At 38.7% G+C, this 22,360-nt stretch overlaps 1 protein-coding gene across 1 annotated transcript in view; it reads left to right on the forward strand.

Annotated features, from left to right (window-relative positions):
- The first annotated feature begins 3,698 nt into the window (after window positions 1-3,698).
- Window positions 3,699-22,360, forward strand: part of LRP1B (LDL receptor related protein 1B) — a 264,021-nt gene continuing 245,359 nt past the window's right edge. Inside the window, exons 1-4 of the mRNA XM_026040854.1 lie at window positions 3,699-3,741; window positions 4,870-4,989; window positions 6,182-6,310; window positions 12,793-13,050. Of these exons, the coding sequence (XP_025896639.1) occupies window positions 3,699-3,741; window positions 4,870-4,989; window positions 6,182-6,310; window positions 12,793-13,050 (550 nt within the window). The remainder of the gene's footprint in view (window positions 3,742-4,869; window positions 4,990-6,181; window positions 6,311-12,792; window positions 13,051-22,360) is intronic.

Genomic DNA, 22,360 nt, shown 5'->3' on the forward strand with positions numbered 1-22,360 from the left:
ATGCACTAGAAAATGAAAACAAGACTTACAGCATATGTGTGATAGGAATAGTCTAGACAGCCGTTTATGAATATTGAATCATAAAAAACTCAGTGAACAACACAGTGATGCGATGGAGTAAATTCATGAAACACAAAGCTGCCAAAAAGAATCCGAATATTTAAGAGATATAAGAATATGTATGGAGTACAATTAGAAGGCGAGTTCAGTAACAAACTCCCCTAAGTTTTCCTTTGGGTATGTTTCAGAGAGAAGAAAAAAAGAATTAATCTTAGTTCCATAATGAAAAATTGTATTTGAGCAGAAGACAGTGAGTTACTTTAGGAATGTAGTAGTGGAAAGAACCTCTTGGGTCATGAGCAGAGTTTCTGGTTTCTCAAGGGCCTTGCTGTATATTATCTTTCATGAATCTATCACGATCCATGTTAAAAACATTTATTTATTTTCCGTCCCTGCTGTTTCCATTCAAAGAGCGGTTCCAGAACCTGATTACAGTAATAGCTTAGAACCTGCTTCTCGTTTTCAGCCARAATTTATTAATGGGTAATTTATGCCCATTTGTACTTCTGCCAACAGCCCTTTAGCTTAAATAGTCTCTCTTTCCCCACTGTTGATCCTCGGATATATTCACAGACAGCAGTCATAATTCCTCTTAGCTTTCATTTTGCAGCACTAATCAACGCAAAACCTCCCCGGCTCCCCTCGGGGCCCGGCTTGTTCCCGGATCTTCTTGAAGCCGTTCTCCGACCCTATTTGAATCCGAGTTTTCCCTCCAGGTACCACCAGGGCGAGCACAGCCGTAAAGAGCTTTGCTCAAGAGAAACAGGGCTCAGTAGCATCTGGGGCCTCGACATTAATGTTTTCTCTGTGCAAAAAACCCCCTCTGATGCTCCCCGTGCTGCATTTCGCTCTCCCGGCACCATCCCCGGCAGCCCCGCTCCGATCAGCGCTTTGCCAAGGATCCCTTGTTGCTGCAAACTGCTGATCCCAAACTTGCAGCAGGAGCCGTGTTATCATTCCCCGAGCGTGTTGTCTTACCCTTTGAACTATTAAGCTTCACCTCACTTGTGGTACTTAGGCCCCCTCTGTATCGTTGATGCTTATCGACGTTGTGTAATCAGCACTTCTTAATTTACCTGGTGCTGGGGAATCGTCTGCCCTCTCTGGCATACAGAAAGAGCAGCCGAGGTCTTTATTTATTACACGTGTGCCTATATCTGCTTTCATACTGAGTTAATTGCGATGATAAACCAGCTGGGATGGTTTTTTCTCATTCCTTTTTGCCCCAYTGATGAGGGAAGGGAGAGACTTTTGCAGCGCTTTGCACAAGGGCTATGATGTAATTGAAGACAAGGATTTTATTTGTACATAAAATACCCACAGACAGCTAAGGAAGGGTTATAAGGAGGCCTGACTCAAGTCTGAAGGGCTCCTCTTGTCTTGCTTTTCATTTGAAAAATATATTGGCTGTTATCCACAGCTTGCTAGAGGAAACTGAGTAATCAAATACGAACAAACACAGATCTAAAATGTGCTACTAAGAATAGAATACTAGAATAGAATCAAAATGTCCAATTTCTTATTTTTCCTTTAGTCATTGATTGAAGATTCCAAGCTTATTTGGCATGTTACCATTTTTCCTTTTTTTTTTAAGAAGGAAAGGAGAAGGAAAAGAATAGATTACACATACCATTGATTTTATGGCATTCTCTAAGAAAAAAAAAGTAAATGGCCATTCTGGTGTTTTCCAAACTAAGAAAAAAACTTTCATTCGAGACTTGATTTTCATAAACTTACTTTATAAAGTGTTAGTCCATGCTCAGTTCTGTTCAGAAGGCTTAATACGTTGCAATTATTAGGGTATGAGAACAATGATGGAAACTGATTTATTTAGAATATTTTTTTTTCRTTTAACTGAAATAAGACATTTAATTTTTTATATCACATCTTCCCTTTCAGCTTCTCCTGTAACTTTTTATCAGGCAGGTAAAAGAGATTCTCTGAGCAGGTCCTTTGACCCATTCCAAGGCTTCACGAGGCGCTTTTGATCTGAAGCTCAGGCCCAACGTCACTTCAGGCTGCAATTCGCTTTGCTTAAGACAATAAAGTCAAAACAGGAGAAATGCAGGTGATGCACTCAGGAAACTAATTGGGTGCCCAGTACAGCCAAAAGGTTTCATCGCATCAAAGGGGCTCAAAAATAATATCAGCTAAATGCATTTCTTTGGGTGTCAGTGTCTTCTTCTTTCATGCTCTCAGGAAAGATAAACTTAACCGAGGCAACTTGTTCTATCAATCAGCCCTCGTGCTCAGTAACTCTCAGGACAAGCTTAATTTCTTTTTGATGAGAACATAGCCAAAACATCTAATCTTGAGAACCTCAAGTGAAATATGAACTTCCTCTCGGTTCAGGAGGACGGGACAGAAAGCGTAGCCAGGTCAATTGGTGAATTCTTTGACTGAAAAGCCATTCATTCCTTATATCATTCCTCTTGAATGAACTATGATAAGCAATTTTTTGGGAAGGAACAGTTTTATTCCTGTGAAATCCAAGGTGGATTCATCATTGTGCTTAATCCTGTGCAAACAGGAAGACCAAGAAATGACAGTCTCTACATTCCTCAGCTTGGCTCTATTTTTTTTTTTTTCCTCTGAGATTTTCAAGATTAAAGACTTGTAGTGAAGAAAACAAAAGCATTAGTAAGATAGAATATTTATTTCTTTATCCTTAACATTGTTGTTTTACTTTATCATTCTCTGCTTGTGGGTTGTGCAATAGAGCATATATGTTCTGAGGCGTGAAGATCCCTCTCACACAGGCAGCAGCAAAGCTGTTCACAGGCATGTGAACGGAGTCAGGTTACTGTTGTGCTCATGGGATGATTTTGTGGAGGAAAAAGGTTTGAAAACAGAACGATGTGGGAATCGGCCTTGCTGGTGTGTTTGAAGGATGTCCTGCTGCCTGGCTGACCAGCCACCTCCCTCCACGTCAACTAGCAGAAGTTTCTGGGTAAAATTTCAGATAAGTACCAGTTTACTCCTTTTCATAACTAGTTCTTGTTAAAATGAGAGAAGGAAAATTCAGTTCTTGGTCAGTAGGATCAGACATTAGTCACAAGGAAGTGAAAGGCAAAAGGGAAGGCAACAGTGGTGGAACACTTCCCGGGAGAAGCAGACTTTAGGAGTGTAGGGGATGGGAAGAGGACCAAGGCAACTGTGAGAGACAGTGAGAAACAGAAGTGTGGGAAGCAGGAGGGATGGGATGTGTGAGCAAGTCAGAGCACTTCAGTTACCACAAGGCAAATGCAACGATGATCTTGTTAAGAGTCATCCACATGGTACTGTACAAATTCCAAACCAATGAAATGCAGCGGGCTATCGGCAAAAAGGAAGAAGCTGGTTATTTTTAGTCACGTTTCCATGAGGACGCTCACTTGCCACACTAGTCTGGCCTGAGGTGTCCTGGCTGTCTCCGTAGTGGACACGGCACAAATGATCCCGATCCCGGTTGCAAGCTCAGTGCTTGTAGTCTAGTTAAAGCAACTGGTCCTATCTTATACCAGAAGTATTTGAGGAAGAAAATTTTAGGTTGTAAATGTCAGTTCATCCACATTTGCTTAGAAAACGAAATGGATATATCAATTTTGTTCTGATCGAAAGCTAGAATTTTAAAATAAACAGACACCCTGTAGTCCACGATGGTTCCAGTTCCATTTGTCGGCATGCAGGTTCCGCTTGTAGGTATCTTTAGGGACATTTTCCTTTTTGATTTTGGGAAGTGACTTGTTCTTGGCAAGATGTGATAGATGTCAAGGATTAGAGGAGGGACAAGAATGCAACAAATCAATCTACAGCTAAACAGGTCTTCTCTTCGTATTCAAAGAGCACAAAGGCAGAGGAATAACAGCGAACTACAGACTTCTCTTTTTCTTTAGGACATACCCAGTTTCTTTAAGTCCTCTCCTTAGCACAACCTTTTCAGATTATTTTCTAGCTCATCTACATATAGATTTGACTGATGGCAAATAATTATCGCTCAACCCTGTAAGCTGTATTCCTCAGTCCTATTCTTATTTTTTTTTTCTATAGGGAAAACGTCTTTGTACATTAAAATGCTCTTTTTTCACTTGGCAAAATAATTGATAGACTGGATGCAGCATAGGCCTGAGAATCATCTGAACTTTATAGTTTGCATCCATGCCGATTTGTACTGGAAATTACCGCTGTGCATATTTCTGCAATATACCTTCTGGCTGTTRGTGTCATGCCTTGTTTTGATGGTATGGATCTAAGCAATAGGTTCTGTGAGGGGGTTCAGTGGTAATGACATATATTATGTCCACTTTTTGTCCAACATTACATGTGCAACATTAAATTATTGTACCAGAAGGTACTCCTATTGATTGCAGTGAAGGTTATATGGGTATCAGTAAATCAAAACAAGCTTTGAAAAGATAGCAAATCAATGGATATGAGGAATAGGAAAGGCAGAGATGTTGAAACCTTTCTTTTAACCTTGGCTGCTTTTTATGACTCTAATCTAACTGTTTGAGGTTTGTTTGCCTTTTTTTTTTTTCCCAAGTAGTTGCTTTGACTGAAAATAAAGATGTGATTAACTACAGATGGAAGTAGGTACTGATTCCTTTTCATTATCTTGCTGAAATGCAATTTTCAAAGCAAGCTTTTCAACACATATTAGGTGTCATAATACATTTCTAATAATACATTTCTAATAGCAACAACAAGTGTAAGCCAGTGATGTTGTTTCTTCCCTGAGACCTGCACATCTGTATAAAAGCTGGGAATTTTATGATATAGGAATGCTCCAAATGAATATTTTACAACATTTTGCTCTGTTTGTCTTTACAGAATTTCTACCCAAATGCCAGCAGATGAATTGCCGATACAAGTGYGCCATTACAAGGAATGGCACCAGGTGCTACTGTGAAGATGGATATGAACCAAGCAGTGATGGAAGAAGCTGCAGAGGTAAATAAGAAAAACACTGTAAAGTTAAGATCCAGGCTTCCTAGTGCTGCCTTGCAGAGGGATTATCACRGTGTTTCACCTCCAAAATGAGATCTAGGGCCTCCCTGCCAACTCTGTGAAAGCAGCCTCAGGGACGGGGAGGAGCAGACAGGTTGTCCCCTTACTTGTTCTCATGAGCTGCTCTGCTTTATGCTGCAAAGCTTGCAGTGTTTTGCCTCATGCCCGTAAAGTCATCTCGAGATTGGAATTTGATAAGTGAACACTCCTAGATCATACAGCTCAGCTCTGGGTGTTGTTTGAGCATAAATAATTGTAGATTGCAATTGGTGTTCTTTTCCCATTTTTGAAATTTATGGGTTTTTAATTCTCTGTTCATTATAGATGGTGGTTTCTTGCTTTATTTTTTCTCTAAGTAGTTTGGCTTTCTATTGCCTTGTGTATGTGCCCACTGCCAATCACTCATCTTTGCATATAAAAGCACTAGGCCAGTCTTCATACACCTAGTTCATTATAARCTCTTCTGATCTATGGTTGTCATGTTTTCTGAAGGAAAACATATCAGAGGAAATAATTTCAACAGAAGCTTTTTAAGGTATCAATTTATTACTTAAGCTCTCAACTACTGTTAAATATCATGTCTTCATTTTATAGTATTATGCCTGTACAGCCTAGTTGAGAAAATTGTTCTTTATACTTCTTGAAGGAATAGTTTTTGATGTAGTGGATGATGGTTTAATGTAAAAGTTGTGACATTTCCTTCAGGGAACTGTAAGACATTTCCAGCATAAATAGGTTGAGAAGCATGATCAATTATTTCCTCTCTTGAAATGTTGTTTCATTTATGGTCCCTGATAATTGTAAATGCAGAGGAAAGTGGTTTCTAATAGAAACAAGAGCCCAAATGTGTCCCTAACATGATGTACACCCTGGATGCTAATTGAACAAATTATATATATATATATATATTTCAAAATAGTAACAATTACACATGAAAATTCTGCATCTTCTCTTTGGTTACTAGGGTAAGTTCTGCAGCCAAGACCCACAATAAGATAAAAGTATGGTAAAGGGGGGAAAAAAGTGCCGTACCCTAGTGACTTAATGAACTAAACACAAAGAATTCTGATTTTTTTCAATTCCATTATTCTTTATTTTCCTTATCTTTAAACAACTCTCTTTAATATGGCTTTAGATTTGAACGAATGCAATACGTATGGAAGCTGCAGCCAGATGTGTGTGAATACAGATGGATCATTCACTTGTAGCTGTGTGGAGGGTTATGTACTTCAGCCTGATAACAAGTCTTGCAAGGTCAAAAATGGTAAGTTTTAATCTCTTTTTACTTTACAGAAAACACTATTTTTGTTGTTTTGCTTCTGTCTAGAGTATATATATGATAAAATAGCTAGAAATGAGTCCCAAGAAGAGATGGACTTTCCTTCAGTTTATTAGAAGATCCATCCTTATTGACCCTAGAACACTTTGCACATACCCTGACAATACTCCAAGGGCATTATTAAGAATTACTATATAGTTATTATTAATTAACATGAACCACTCATTTCAGCCAAGTTAGAACAGTTTCCAGTTTCCCTTTTCATAAATAAGTCAAAGATTTTCCCCACACAGTCAAAATAAGCTGTTTGCTCTGTGAAGACAGTGGAGATGGTGACAAGGCAGAGGAAATTATAATGAGGTAATTGCACCCGTAGGATAAAAAAAGACATGAGATTGCTTTGTCCTTGAAAGATCCCAAGAGGTGAATTTCATTACTAACATATTCACGCTAGACTTTCTTTGTTACTTAATGCATATTTTCATTAGTATTAATATATTGAGTATTTGAGGGGAATTAGTGAATTGTGTTTAATAAAGCCATATTGTGCAAAATATTTTCTTACTCAGCACATTGACTTAACAACCTTTTTTTTTTTTTAAAAAAAAAAAAAGCCTTTCTTATTCAATCAGTTCTTGATAATTCGAGACCCAAGTGTAAAACTACACTAGTAATATTTTTATTTAGGTTTCTGCATTTGGGATGTTTTTTAAGTTTCTTGTAGGGATTATGCCATTATAAAATGGGTTTTTTAAGGCGTCAACAAAAAGGCATTGCTAAGCATGCACAGACTTGAGCACCAGTAAGAATATGATTTCTTATTTGTTCCTATCAAATTTTGTATTGATCCAGGCAGCACAGCTACGTACTGCAAACAAAATCACTGAGATAAGTATGCAATACTAGAAATTTCATACCAAATAAAAATACTTTAATACGCTTCCTTCTCCATTACATAAAAAAAAAAAAAATCAATAATAATGCAATTTTCCATCAGGAAGATTTCATGGAACTAGCAGCAGAGGTGAGAGAAGGCTGAGCTTCCCATCTTGGATCCATCAGGTTGTGCAGCCACCAAGTGCTGCAGACCACTCTCGGTGTCTTGGTGGTCTCAATGAAATGAGTTTCTTCAGCTGTAACGGAGAAGAACTCCTTCGTCTTTTGTAGTGTCTCATTTTGTAGTGTCTCATCATATTTATTTTGTGGCAATTTTCATCTTTTCTGATACTTGCAGCAGGGAATCACCAGGCATTAATCAGAGCAATCACTGTGGGCTGGTACAAATCAAGATCATGGTGCTGTGAAGAAATGAATGTTGCTCTTGTTACATTGGCTCTGTGCGTAAACATAACTTTTCCTTCAAGCAAAGATGGATGAAATAATCAAGATAGRGACTATTTAGACCACATACTTCGTTGCACCTGGAGCTCTCAAAGAAGCCTGGCAAGGAAATGGGTCACTGAATGCTGCAGCAGCTCCAGCAGCTTGTAGGGGCTTAGCTTCACAGGACCCAACCTAGAAGGTGGCAAATAGGGCAAAAAGGGAGGTACCTACACGTACCAGAGGACCCTCCCTCACCATTCAAAGACAGATTGATAATGCAACCTACTTTTTACAAGTTGCCCCTTGTAGGATAAAGCTCAAGCAAGGAGAACATCAGGCTGTTGCCCATGTCAGTAAGGAGGGATGAGCAGCTACCAGGGACCTGTTAGAAAAGTATTTAAAATGTGTCGTGCATCCTTAGTCAAAAATGAGTCTCAAATGTCCTAGAGCTGGAGAATTAGGAGACAAAGACCATCCCTGTGTGTGTCAGTAGGATTATTCCTTGCAAGATTTTTGAGGTAATCCTGACACCAGGCCAGAAGGGGACACTCCAGTGGAAAACTGTTCTAAGTACTTAGGTATCTAGGGAAATGAAAAAACAGCACTTCTGGAAAAAGAAAAAACCTTTATTTGTTAAATATTTGCCAGTATGCCAGTAGAGACTCTAGCTCCTTCCTCAAGCTCCYCAAGTTCTCCCTTGCCTTGGCACCCATCGCCACCCAACACTGCTTCTGCTCGAGCAAATCAGCTCTTGCCAAAGAGGCAGCTTTCCTGCCCTTTAGGCAGCCAGGCGCGTAGCCGTGGAGGTGGGTAGGTTTATCCTTCATTAAACTCTGCATTTTCTTCCTCAGCTCATTTAAATAACTTTGGAGCCTGAAACTTTTAGCTACACGGGTCCCTCTGGGAAGGATGTTAGAACAGGTATCAAAAGAGCTAGGGGCAGCCCATGGCTCACACCACACTTTAACCACGCTTGCTTTTATGCATGAAGCAGTTAATGACTCTTTCCGAGATGACGAGGAAACTAAATGCAGCAGCCTGTTTACCAAGATTTGATGCCTCTATCACCAGGCCTGCATCTGATGAAAAGAATATTTAAGGGATGAAAATGACAGAATGGGGAATCTTTAGGTTAGGAAGAAAAGAAGCTGTCTTTCTTCCCAAAGTACCTGGTATGCTTTATTTCTTCCTAGCCTACCTAGAGAGAAATGCCATGGGATAAGAAACATCTGTCATACAAATATAGCAGGGAGAACTGGTGTGATTAGAATAAAAATCTGCTTCTGCTGTTTCTGAGGACTTTCATCACAAGCTGATTTCGCAACACAGTTTTAAAGGAAAAACTCACGGAACTAGTTTCTGAGGCTCAGGAGTAAAACACAGTCCGTTCATAGGCATGTTATGGATAAATAAATTAAAAATAAAAATAAAATAATAAAAAAAAAGAGTTCTAACTTAGGTTTTACTTTTAGGGGTTCTTCTCCTGAGATGTGCATTGCAAAGTCACTGGAAAACCCTGAATTTTGTTTTTCTCCTTTTCACGTTGTTGTAGTGACACCGCCCTACCGGCCGCCGTGAAGAGGGTCTTCCAGGTAGAGCTGGTGCTCTGGATGCAGAGCCAAAACCCCCAGTTTCTTCTTTGCTGTGACATCATTTACTGAGCCTAGTTCAGATAAGACGAGAGGGGGGGAAATGCAAGTCTTTCATCATTGTCACTATTATATCTTAAATGTAATTCAAAGGAAGACGCTTTCATTTTAGGCAAGTGGGATGAATCCTAAAACTTTCCTGCATTAGAGAGCTATTCACTTATCTTTCATGTAAAATGAAAGGGGAAAACAGAACTCTGGAAAGACTAACAGCAACCCAGCCTATCTACATCCACTCAACTTTATCAATTCCACTCTTGAGAAATGGGGGGAAAAAAATAATTGTTTTATTTTGTGTTTTTTGAATACATTTTATAATGTATGTACTAACAGGCTTTATACAGAATTTTAAGTAGTTTTGTAAGTAGCTTTATAATGAAAGTAATTTTAATTTAAAATGTTTATTTTTTTTTAAGTGTCTAGGACATCAGTGTGTACCTGAGCAACACTGAAATAAATACGTTACCCGGCATACTGTGAAAGAACATGATTAGCTGACTCAATCCATTGAGTTATTGCTTCTATGGATTGCTTGAAAAATATAATTTCAAGCTCAGTAATCTAGTTTCTGGATAAGTTCTGCAAGGATACGGATGTGTTTTAAATGTTTAATAGCGCCTGCAAAGCCGAAGCTCTTAGCAGTGCCAAGAATACTTATGATTCCTTTGTCTGGAGCCAGGTTTGATTACCGCCGCTGCTCGGGAGTTTCAACACTAATTCTTTTTCAGAATCCCCCTATGTCTTAGGCATTAATGCTAAAATACAACCTTTCTCCAGAGTTTAGTGAGGTATTAAATCCTTGTTATAATTTTCAGCGGGTCAGTTCAAAACACTTCACGAAAGGAAATGGCTCTCTCTTATAACCTTGCACATATTTTTCTTTTGGAAGAAGGAAGGCTAGGAGCTTCCCCCGAGGCTTATCCCACTTAATAACAAGTTGCTTTTCTTAAACAAGTCCAATTTTTTCGATCGTTTTGTGCCTTTCAAATTTTTCAAATCCTTTTTTTTTTCTTTTTTCTTTTTTTTTTTTTTTTTTCAGTATGGATATCTGTAATATATTGTTGGAACTGAACGTGGGAGCATTTGAGGACAAAATAACTTAGGAAAGGAATAAATTTGGAGAAGTGTGGCAGAGTAGGCACTACGGAAAGAAAAACAATAGGAAAAGAGTCAAAGAAAGCCAGCTTGGAAAATATGCATGCTGATCCACTGTAGAAATGAAACTTCTGGGTAACAAAGTAAACAAAATGCAAAAGGGATGTTGAAATAGAAGTGTGTTGGACCAAAGAACAGGCTTTAACACCTACTTCCTACTTCTGCGGACTTCAGTGGAGACCACTRAGCAGCGCGTTCACTAAGCATTTTTTCTCTTTAATCAGACATRCTGATGAAGTATTATTTGTCAGATCCTTTAATGTATGTGTTTTTTCCCCATTCCTTCAACAAGAATTGCTCAGAAAATTTTTGAAAACTTTATTAAGAAGAATGTTGATTGAAAATAGTACATTTAAATGCAGCTTTTAAAGCCTGATTTATTCCTTTGAATGTAAGCAGATTGCATTGGGGTGAGAGCTCTTGACTCAGCGACACAAGCATTTTTCACACAGCCTTGGCAATTACAGCGTGAGACTGTGGGGTTTAGGGCAAGGTTTTCAGCACACAGTTTTGGCAAGTTTGTCCGCTCACCAGGGTTATATAATTTCCCAAACGAATGGGACGTGCTGTAATGTTGTTGACCATGCTGCAGGGGACAAGTTTCCATTAACTGACTCATATGAACATATCTCCTTGCAAAAATAAACATCGCTGTTGCCGAATTAAACCCAAAGCAAGTTTAGATCATAACTTAACAGGGAATCCAGATTCCTTAAAGGTACAAAGAAGTTCTACACAATTCTGTGTGGTCACTATATCTTGGAGGAAGTCATTTCTGCTAAGTCCTCAGTAACAGCTTTAGACATTCAGCGAGGCCCAGGCAATTTGAGTCCTATATAAGCATATAGTCTATGTTGAAAATTGTACTTTCACCTGAAAATATTGCATCTGAAAGCACTAACTTGTTCAATATTTCTTTGGCACATCCCATCTGTTGTCAGCTTTAGAGTATAAATAKGTGTAAGTAGTTCTTGGGTTACCTATTATACTTCCATAGATCCCCTGAAAGGTAAAATTCATTCTGTCCATCAGGAAAATGAAGCAGATTAAGGGTTACAATGACACCCTTGAACAGGAAACATGAGGGCTGTATGGGAAAACACTTCCCCATATAGAAGCAATGCAGCAGCTTCTTGCACTGACTCTTAAGCTTGCTGTTATCAACAGCCTGCTACTCACAGCACTACAAACCTGTTTTCCCCTCTAAGAGATTTCTACATTTGTGTGACGCCAGTTTAGTTATTAATTGGGAAGAAAAAAAAAAAAAAGTCACTTCTAATGACAACTTTTAGAAGCAATTGTTTCTGCTGCAATTAAATATCAGCTTGTTGGCAGGCCCATGGTGCAGCGGGGATGCTCAGTCCCTTGCAGCAGCAGCTCCCTGTGCAAAGCAGCGCCCCAACGCTTGAGTCTGCAGGAAAGCTCAGTCAAAGCAGAGATCTCTTCTTCTCTGGCAAGGATCTCCTTGTATGGATGAGATGCTGTCATCTGCTAGACATTGAAAACCTGCATTGGCTTCACTAGGCGTGTTTTAATCCTAGTCAACAGTCAAACATATGTGGGGATGCTGTGAAACTTCCACTGTAGGCACTTGCCCCTCACTTCCAACTGGGTTGGGCTTTCGAGGCTGCAGTTTATGGTTATGCAATTCAGTTTTTAAGGATACCTTATTTGCATGTGTTCCTCTCTCAGGGAATACTTGTAACACCCTACTATGAGTTGCTTCCCCTTATGCATTTTTTATTGTCATTTGAATTTATTCATAGTGGAAAACTTCACATTSTCAATTCCTTCTTCTCTGTCAGGACACAGTACTGCATAAAGCTTTGTGTCCTGCTTGAATGCCTGATGTGTGATGTAGCCAGGTTTCATTGCATTAGTTTTTCCTTAAACTGAATTCACCCAGTTTTTGTCTTATTTTCCAGACTGCAATATGAAAAGTATCTTACTATTTCAGGTGTACTCACAAGTCCATCAGTTTTTCCTGACCTATATTCTTTTAACAATGACAGTAATCCAGATAGAAATGGTTTGCATAACTTGCATTTTTTTATGATTTAGATATGAAAAAAAAGTTGCAATACCGATACTTTGAATTTAACAGAAGCTATGGCTAGGGTAATTAATTTTCTTTAATGATGTGAACCATTATAACAGCAGGATAAGACAGAGTCATAATTTGGTATATGTGATAGGTATGAGGATCAAAACAAAAAGGCAATTTATTATGTCTCCTACAACGTGCAGATAAAGGCATATAAAACTATATTAAAACTGGAAAGATAAATATGGTCTGTTAGAGTCTGTTTACACTTTAATTTCTCTTTGCTTTGTTTTTAGAGCCCACTGATAGACCTCCACTTCTGCTGGTTGCAAACTCTGAAACTCTTGAGATCTTGTATCTTAACGGAAGCAGAGCATCTGTCCGACCCSCTGTGAAAGGATCTACAGTCTTTACACTAGATTATATTTACAAAGAGGACACCATTTGTTGGATTGAATCAAGAGATCCTTTAAGTCAGTTGAAATGCATCAAGATAACAAAGGCTGGGAAGTTAACAGATGAACGGATAATAAACGTTGCTCAGTATCTTCACAGTAAGTATTCAGAAGTCTTTTAGCAAAACCATATCAAGTGCCTGTCTTTGCAAACTTGCRGGAGACTACAGCTATTTCGGTTCTTCCTGGTCTTAACTGAAACTCATAAGTATTTTTATGTTTCCTTCTCTGAGATATATGTGTATATCTCCAAGGTTTTTAAAGATGTCCATTTTTATAGTCAAAATATAATGCGTAAAAGGTGTAGTCTTCCAAAARCAGGTCTATGCAAAGGAAGAAGAAATGTAGAAAGCCTCTTTTTTCTGATGATGTAAGGCTTTGTAAAGCTTGGGAAAGATTCTTTGCTACTGGAACAATGCTTTTAAGAAGGAGTTAATGACAAAATATGCTTATTGAGTTTGTTGTCAATGCTCATAGCTATATTAGTTTATGTAAATGATAAAATATTTTTTCTGATTTTTTGGAAATAGATTGCTGCCCTTTTTGCAGAAGGAAACATTTAACTTGTAACTCTGAAGTAGTCTTCTACATTACATCATTAATTTTTAATAATCTTCTCAGCTGGTGGACCCTGCTTATTTCTGTAGGAGTTGTTGATCCATTTAGGTATTTTTTATGTGAATAGGCAACAAAATAACATACATACTATTTTTAAAAAATGCAGTTTTCTCCAAATTTTGCAGAAGAGTTGTCAACACATCATTTTGTAAAGCACAGCACTGTGGAGTGTAATGATGGTGTTAATAGTAGGGTTCAGAAAACTAGGAATGGGAATTTCCATTGGTTTGCGCTGCACCTCCATTTTTGGAAAATCCTTTAAATGGAGCTGGACAACAAAGAATAAGTCTGAACTGGACTTTCTGACTGTTCAATTCAGAAATATTTAAATCAGAGTTTTGCTTAGACCTCTCGCAGGTGCCTATCAAAGTGGTCAATTCTTTCAAGAGATTGTGCTTTAGACTGTCATGATAACTGCTGTAAGATGTTGTTTTTTACTTCCAATGTAACAGATTGATTTCCAGTTATTTTTGTAATTCCAACTTTATTATGTGAAAAATTAAATTGCAAAAGAAAGATGATGACTTATTTTTTACTTTTCTCTTAATTAACCAGTCATTRTGACTCTGTTACATTTAGGAGGTGCATTTTAACTACGGTTGTAGACCGTAGTTTTCTTTTTTTAGCTGTTTTCTTTTTTTGCATTTTTAATGTTGTATTTTAGAGGATTTTTTATACTTTTGGCACCCAAGAACCCTAAGAAACAAATGGCAGTGGTCATGTCTGAATGTGCCTTCCTAATTCATTCTGTTATTGCTATTACTAGTTTTTTTTTTTTTTTTTTCATTTTAGTAGGAGCAATAAGATTAACTGCAGTCCTTAGCAAAATTTGTTTTGTATCGAGCTGTGTCTGTGTCTGTTCTGTCACTTATCTTCATCATCAAAGTGGATCTTTGTGGTGTATTTTTAGTTTTTCACCAGTCCTCGCCTGCAATCCTCTCCCTCTGTTCTCTGCGTGCAAAAAGAATTGCTAGTCTCTGTGGTGTTTGGATCTGCATTAGCACATCTGTTTGCAAAATTAAGGCTGTATTATGGGTTTGAAATGAATACAGTGCTTCGAATTAATGAGCTAATCATTTTTCATAGTGTTACTACACATCAATGTGGACTCTGATGCTTTTCTGAAACTTAACTGTAGTCATTCATTCCTGTTGAAATCAAGAATCAAAATTCCCATGGACTTGTATTGCCTGCAGATGCTTGTTCCAACTTAGTGTTTAATTTTGGTTTAGGGAGCAGGGCTGTGGGCTTGGAGCTCTCAACGACAAGACTGGGAGATGTGGTGGTGGGCTCCCGTCTCCTTGGCTCCGTCCTCAACAGGACAAGTGACACAAGAGCTGCTCCCACTTTGCTCCTCCAACCGGTCCTCTGGGGCAGCACAGACAGCACATGGCTCCTCTTATGGGAATAGTACTTSCCAAAAGGTTCCCTCACAGATCTGATGGTTTCTACTATTCAATATAGACACTCCTCACTTGATAAACTCTTCCCTTGCTGACGTACATGTGGAGTTGCTGTGTCTGCTCATGGACGTGGCCCGACTCTGGGTGTATGTCTGCAAATGTGCATAGATCATCTCATGACTGCAGYCCAAAACTGAGCTTTACTCTTAAATTGTTCCTTCCCCACCACGTGTTCAGCATCAGGAGACTCCTGCCATTTCTCTTCATTTGATAGCACCTGCTTCTGGTCCTTCTGGTCCTTCTGGTTGAAGGAATTCACTTCAACTGCTTGTCCAGTGCTTTGGCTTCAGTATCTGCAAGGATGAGTATATTGTCTGTGGCAGCTCAAGCCAAAGAAATGGTCATGCCTCCAGAGCTGCTCAAAGAAAACCTGTTCTTCATTGGAAACTTCTCTTTTTTGTGTGTTTCTTCTATTTWTTATTATTATTATTTAGTGAGAAAACATCTATCTAGCCAGAAAGAAAACAGGACTATTCATAAATTCTTAGAGATAAAAGAAAAATTCCTAGCAATGTCCATGGGGTTTTTAAATTCATTTACCCTGGTTTTCTAATGTATTCTTAGTTAGTTATCTGGATGAAAACATATCATAAAACATACCATCATTTGCATATGACACAAAAATTGGTAGAAGAGTGAGTTATACAAAGTGCTTGGGACTGCTTGAAGTGGATTTATTCAAAGTGTTTGTTCTAGCACAAGCAAGTATAATGTCTTGCAATTAGGAACAAAGACTGTAGATTGTATTTTAAGATGAAAGAGTACATTTAGGAAAGCAGAGACCATGAAAATTATCTTGTTTTCTTGATAGATTGTAGAGTACAAGCTCTAGATATTGAGCATAAGCCTTGGATTTATGAAAGAAAGGATATTTCWTTTTTTCAGTCCTTTAGTATCTAGCATTTTTTTTTTCTCCGAGACAGCCCCATATGATTTCATTTTGGTTTGCATGTGTCTCCGAAAGATACAACCAGACTCTTTGGAAGCATAGCATTATTTGGTCTGCATCTGTCCCTTACAGAGGAGTGGGACAGGCTGTTCATGTGCACCCATGGCGCTCGCTGCAGGAGAACAGGGTGGACRTCCAGTGTTGGGGCTCCTCAGGCTTAGTAAGTTTGTTGTTGTCTGAGGAGATTTATTAGATCCCTGGTAGTTATTTTTTGTTTGCTTGTTTCATAGGTTTCTYTTTTCAAATAGGAGCAATTCAATCAGACACACAGACAGGCTGGAGGGGTTGTAGGGTTGATGGGTTTTGGTTTTGCCTSCTTTTCTTAGTACATTCAGATCATACAGAAGCAAACAGCCCAAATTTCCACCCCCCGAGCAGTGATTAACCACAACTACAAATGTGCTACTCAAAATAGCTACAGTCACTTGGCATTTATAGAGCTCAATCACTGAAGGAAACGCTTAGCACTAAGGATGGAGCTTCTGTCAGCAAACTTTCTATAAGGTTTCTGTGAATATTCATGAGAAATCAAAGCAGAGTTAGGCTTACACAGGAGGAGAACAGCTCTGTAGGGTTTTTTTACCCAATAAAAGTCTGCYCCCTGAGCTTGTCTCCAAGTAGATGTAGTGAGCTGTCATATAGTTGTAAAATGAAAATTTACTTTTTCCTCTGGGACAGACAGTCTTGTTTGAAAAAGGCAACCTTTGTGGGGTTGCAGGTTCAATTAGACAGTCATCTCAATGAAGGACTAGCTCGAGCACTCACAGAACTCTTTCTTCCCAATGCCTGTCCTATCTCTCTGAACACTTTCTTGTAAATGAACAGTAAGGAATTGGAGGTGGAAAGAGCCTCCTAAAGCAACGTCACGCTGACCCTGTCTGCGGTGCCCACTGGGCAGCCCTAGAGYGCTCGCTGGTCTCATATGTTGTCTTACATTTCTTGGGAGATGGGACCGTTCGTTCCTCATCCTRGTGCCGCTGGACTTACCCAATTCTGACCTAGGTAGGTGGCACAGCCCTGATGAGGGGCTTTCTTGGAGCAGTATGGACTGYTACGGCAGCAGTATGGACTGGAGCAGGTCACAGGACGCAAAGCCACCCCATCACGGAGGGCGGCTCTTCAGCCCCGTAAAATGACAAGATACTTTAGAGGCATTTTATCAGTGTTGGCTGATCTTGAGTTACTAGCTGATTTTCTCTGATTATTCATATAATCATAGAGCTTTTGGTCATCAGATTCACTGGAGTAGTCCATAGCTTCATGTTTCACTCAATCGTTCAGTCTTTGTCGCAGGCRGTCTGAGATATCACCTGAGGCTTGGGAGATTTCTGAGTCATGATCAGTTTGTATCTTCCTGGACACAACTAACACTGTGTTGTAATATGGAGTTAAATCATGGATATTTAATGGGCTTAGACACATTTTCTTGTAAGTCTTCAACATCCATACATACAATGTAAGAATCTTTTTGGATAGACACTGGTACAACTCTTTTTAATATGATTTTCACACACACAGGAAAAAAAGCAAAAAACAAAAAACGACTCATCTGAACTTACTCTGCTTCTAAAAATTCACTATGGACCTCAGTAATCAGCACATTTCCAGGGAAACAAAGACATTTGCATAGCAGAGACTTCTCAGTGTGCAGGAAAGACAGTCCCTTAGTTCCCTTCTGTGGTTTCTTTGTTCTCCGGTGAAACTAGAAAGCCCTTTTCTTCCAAGATGCTGCAAGTGAAAGAAAGCCAGAATGATGTTACTGTCCAGAACCAAGATTCATRGGTATACTAGACTCCCTTGGGTTGCTCTGTGGGATCCACGTGACCATTTTTGACTATGGCATTGTGAAAGCTCTTCTTTTGTAGCAGAGCCTGCTACAGCCTGCAGGCTCTTGAGATGCCCTCAGCATTCATTGAAGCTTCTCCTCTCCTGTCCTAAAACAAGACAGGTCCAGCTATACCAAAGATACGGACTTGTACACTGCCCATTTTGCTGGCATTGACTGTGAACACCATGCTTTAGGTGTACATTCTTAGAGTTGTTTTCARCAGCAGTACGTAATTAATAAATTAGTATTAAATACCATCAGCTAAATCTATATATGTGATGTTTTTTCCATACATTGTTGATAGTTTTTCTCAAATGTATAAATTTCCCATTTTTGATAATATAGCTAAGGCTTTTATTTCTATCTAGAGCTGCTTCTTTGTGATTTATTGTCGCACAGGATGCTAATCAGGTTTGTTCCCAATTAGACTAATTGACAGCAAATTTGCCAGTTACTTCCAGACGTTAATTTATTAATGCAAATATTTTACTCAGATCTTATAAAAAAACCCACTAGCATAGCCTTTCTCTTGTGAGAAAGTGAGGCATAGCCTTTCTCTTTACTTAAGGTACTTCATATCATATCATTAAAATTACATCTGCTGTCTGCTTAAGATATTTCTTTGAGAGAAGGCTAGCTGCAACAGCATTACAATGTAATTACAATAAAAAGTCTGTGACTAGCCATTAAATTAAACTGCTCTAAGTTAGATGCTTCAAAGGTTCTTTTGTTTTTTGTAGTAAGGGAATCAGGAGAAAAAAAATATAATCTGAAAACAGTGTTTATTTGCATCTATAGGAAAAGATGGTACCAGTTAAGAAGCACTTGAGCCACTTCAGGCCAGATTTCAGCCTGGATAGACATTTATCCAATAGGTGAAAATATAATTAAAGAGTAAATTTTCAGCCAAGATCCTGGGAACTTTTAGGAAAGCACAGTGCTTCGCCTGGTACCTGCAGGAGTGCCTGTTACACTGTGCCTGCTGTGCCAGATGTGTGACAATACAAGTAAATGGTTGCTATATGTTCTAGGGGGGAAATGGAAGTTAAATAAATAGAAAATAATCATAATTAAAAAATTTCATATACAAGAGAAAGTGTACAGGAATGAAAGCATCAGCATTACAAGCTGGGATCCTAGCTGGTGACCACTGCAAATGTTTTTAGGTGTTTTTCAACTCACACTTTGATCTCATGCTTTATATTGCTACGTTGTGAAGGGGAGAGAAGGACCACGCTTTTCCCAGGTGAGTGAAAATTTGCATTAATAGAAGTAAAGCCAAAATAGGAACCTGCATCTCTGATGAACTGGAAACCAGTCTCAACATCTTTGCCACTGCTTTGCAGGGAGTTACATAAAGGCTGCCCCTTGGGGCTCTTCTACGTTGCTGTAGTCACTCATGGAGACTCATCAAGGACATCCTGGCATCAGAACAACACAAGGACTTGCTCTTTATGCACTGCTTCCTGCAGAGCTCTCACAGCAAGGGGATTTGCCTACCTGTAAAGCGTGATAAAATTGGGGTTATTTGCATGACAAATTAAAAACACCATCTAATGTTGGGGTTTATTACAGGACGTGCTTTTGAATTTTTTTTTTTTTTTGAATTCTTTGACAGATAGAACCTGTTCCTGATTCAAAAAGTATTATCTCCTCTTCATAGGAGTATTGCTTGAAATTTCTTCAGACTTTACTGTCGAGTAGAACCAGAAATGCTGAAAATCTTAAGAATCATGACAGTATTATTAAATAAATAAAGTGGAAGAACAAATCCCATCCCTATCATTAATTGTGAGTTAGGTTGATCAAAATACAAATCTTGGTTTTGCTTCAGTGTTTAATGGTGGTTTTAAGTGAAGCCCTCATTCCAAAACTGATAGATGGCATGTAAAAAAATCTTTTAAGCAGCGTAAATCACTTCTGCTGAAGTCAAGTTTAAGCTGACTATWATAATTTTCTTAGTTCTGGGAAGAGAGTGTCAGAATGGCTGTAAGTAGTTTAATGAGAAGAGAAAGACGGAGGATGCTCCGTCAGGGCTGGGGGCTCTGGATTTTCCCCCATGCCGCGAAGCAGCAGCCCCTTGCTCAGCTGGACCAGGAGTTCTCCACCACGGAGCTCGAAATGAGCACAAATAACCAGTGTGGGGACTGTTGGAAATGTTAATTCCAACAACTCTCATCTCTGGGATATTTTACCTACATATCTGGTTCCATTTTTAGTTATATAGTGTGTTAATGTCTCAATAAATGTATACAAATATATATATATATGTATATGGAGGGAGTGTCTTTCTAAAGAAGAGCAATGCTCTTTCCCTTTCAGTCAGGAACATCCTGAAAATACTGTGTGTTTTCTTTCATTCCAAGGGTAATCCATACTATAATCCATGTTTGTTGTTTTTTTTTTCTAAACAGCTGCTCACAGTCCATTATAGCAGGGGGTCTCTTGTGCTAATGCATATTCTTAGCTCTAAACATTCCTTTCTTTGCAAGTATTGGGACCTTTAATTTTATTTTTTAACTATTTACAGAGCAGGCGAGAGAGTTTAGTGAGAAATGCAGGCTAGACTGTGTGGCTGGTTAACACATTTTGAAGAGGCTGTAAGCTTTTTGGAAGGGTCTGTAGCCGAAAAGATGAGGTCATCTCCTGTGCCAAAGTACGTGATGTGACTGTGTTTTGGGGTGTTATGTGGTGTGGGGAGATACATATTTGCTAACTGCACAATTTAATAATTACATTTTTTTCCTGCTCTTCTCATAATAGCACTTCTCATGCTGGATTTAAATTGGAATCAGTATGTAGCATTTAACTGTATTATATAGTTCTTTAATAACATTTGCAAGAACTTTTTTTTTTTTTTTTTTTTAAGAACACATAATGTTCTTTTGGCCTAAATGTCTGAGATACAGAAAAAGACTTCTGTGCTTGATACTTTATATATCAGAATGAAATGTGCTACAGTCATTATTACATTCTGATTAAAATTGAATTGAATGTAATAATGACCTTAGGGAAAGAGAAACGGTGCTCTATAACACTAGGTCATGTTATGTAGTGTAGATTCATATTGTCTAGGCAATATATTGTTAATAGCAACCTTATTGGGCTCAACGTTAAATTAACCTATAAAAATTAAGCCCTCATTTTACCTTCAAGAGAATATAGTGTACTCTGAGACTAACCTGCTTGAACTTTCTCCTGGCCATCATCTTCCTCAATTACTTCGTATTGCAAAAGTTAACTCCCTATTTTACTTTAAAAAAAAAAAAAAAAAAAAAAAAAAAAAAGTGCTGTTTGGCATCTTTGAGGGGAAATGTTGAAGCGACCTTATTTGTGTGGAAGGGTTGTTTGTGAAGTGCAGACCTGCGGGCCACAGTCCTTGGAATGGACCCTCATCCTTTGATGAGGGGTAGTTAAACGGGCCAACTATTACAGGCCGATGCAGCCCCACATCGCCCCACAGCACTCTCGTGGTCCTCATGCTGGATGGGATGCCTATTGCAGCTGAATTATGCTTTAATTTTAACACTGGATGAYTTAACTGCTTTGAAGTAAATAACTGGGTTTGATTTACAGTCTCAGCAGATTCATAAGAAGCTTTTGAATGTGTCGTTAGGAAAAAAAAAAAAAAAAGGCTGTTACAGCAATGWACCTCTATAAATCTGTCTTTATTGTTCAGCGCGCGTTCAGGCTTCTGGGACCCCCTTACAAGTTTACAAGCATTTGGCAATGTGTTGGAAACTCAGCAATGCAGAAATTAGCAGCGTTATGGGCTTCGACATCCCTTGCTTGATCCTGACATGAGATTGGCAGCAGGAATTTTGTTTCTTGATCCTCTGGTTTGTTGATACACCAAATGAAAAGACAAGCCCATTCATCAGGCCATTATTTCACTATGTCACACTTCTTCCTTTTAAGTTTCATCAAGTGACATCTCAACCAAATACATGAACCACCATGATATAGGAACAGAAAATCTCCCTCTTTTACTCATTCCAGAAATTTGATGTCCTATGCGGTAAAATCATTTTAAACCATGAGGACAGAAAGAAATTGCTAGGAAATTTTGAACCACATTTCATTACTATATTGTAGAATTGTTGGCAAAGGCACCAGGGCCAAGCCTACATGGGCCCCAACATCATCACATTCCTTCTGAATGCTCTGTAAGCAGGAGAATTTTTGTAAAAAGATGTGGTTTGTTTGGTTAGTTGGTTAGTTGGTCGATTTTAAGTTCCATAGATTCCGATGTAATAGTTCACAATGGAAGTTTATAATAAAACCTACATTTCTGTTGTGGTACCTGCTCCATGTTCAACCTCAGCTGATGTGGCATGCCTTAATGCTACCTTTGCCTGACTCCCATCCATAGTAACATGCTTCATAACAGGCCGAGCACACTTAACTATCTGCTCTACAGCTTAAGAATCCAGAATATTGGCTTGTAGGACTGGATCTTGTCATCAGTGGTCCAATATTAATATATGAGGAGACTTTTGAAGTGTTTGGAACTCCTTATTCCAAAACTACAAAATTGTGTAAAGTTTCTGG

The sequence above is a fragment of the Nothoprocta perdicaria genome, unplaced genomic scaffold, assembly GCF_003342845.1.
Source record: "Nothoprocta perdicaria isolate Ctin4 unplaced genomic scaffold, notPer1 scaffold_27, whole genome shotgun sequence".
Taxonomy (NCBI): Eukaryota; Metazoa; Chordata; class Aves; order Tinamiformes; family Tinamidae; genus Nothoprocta; species Nothoprocta perdicaria.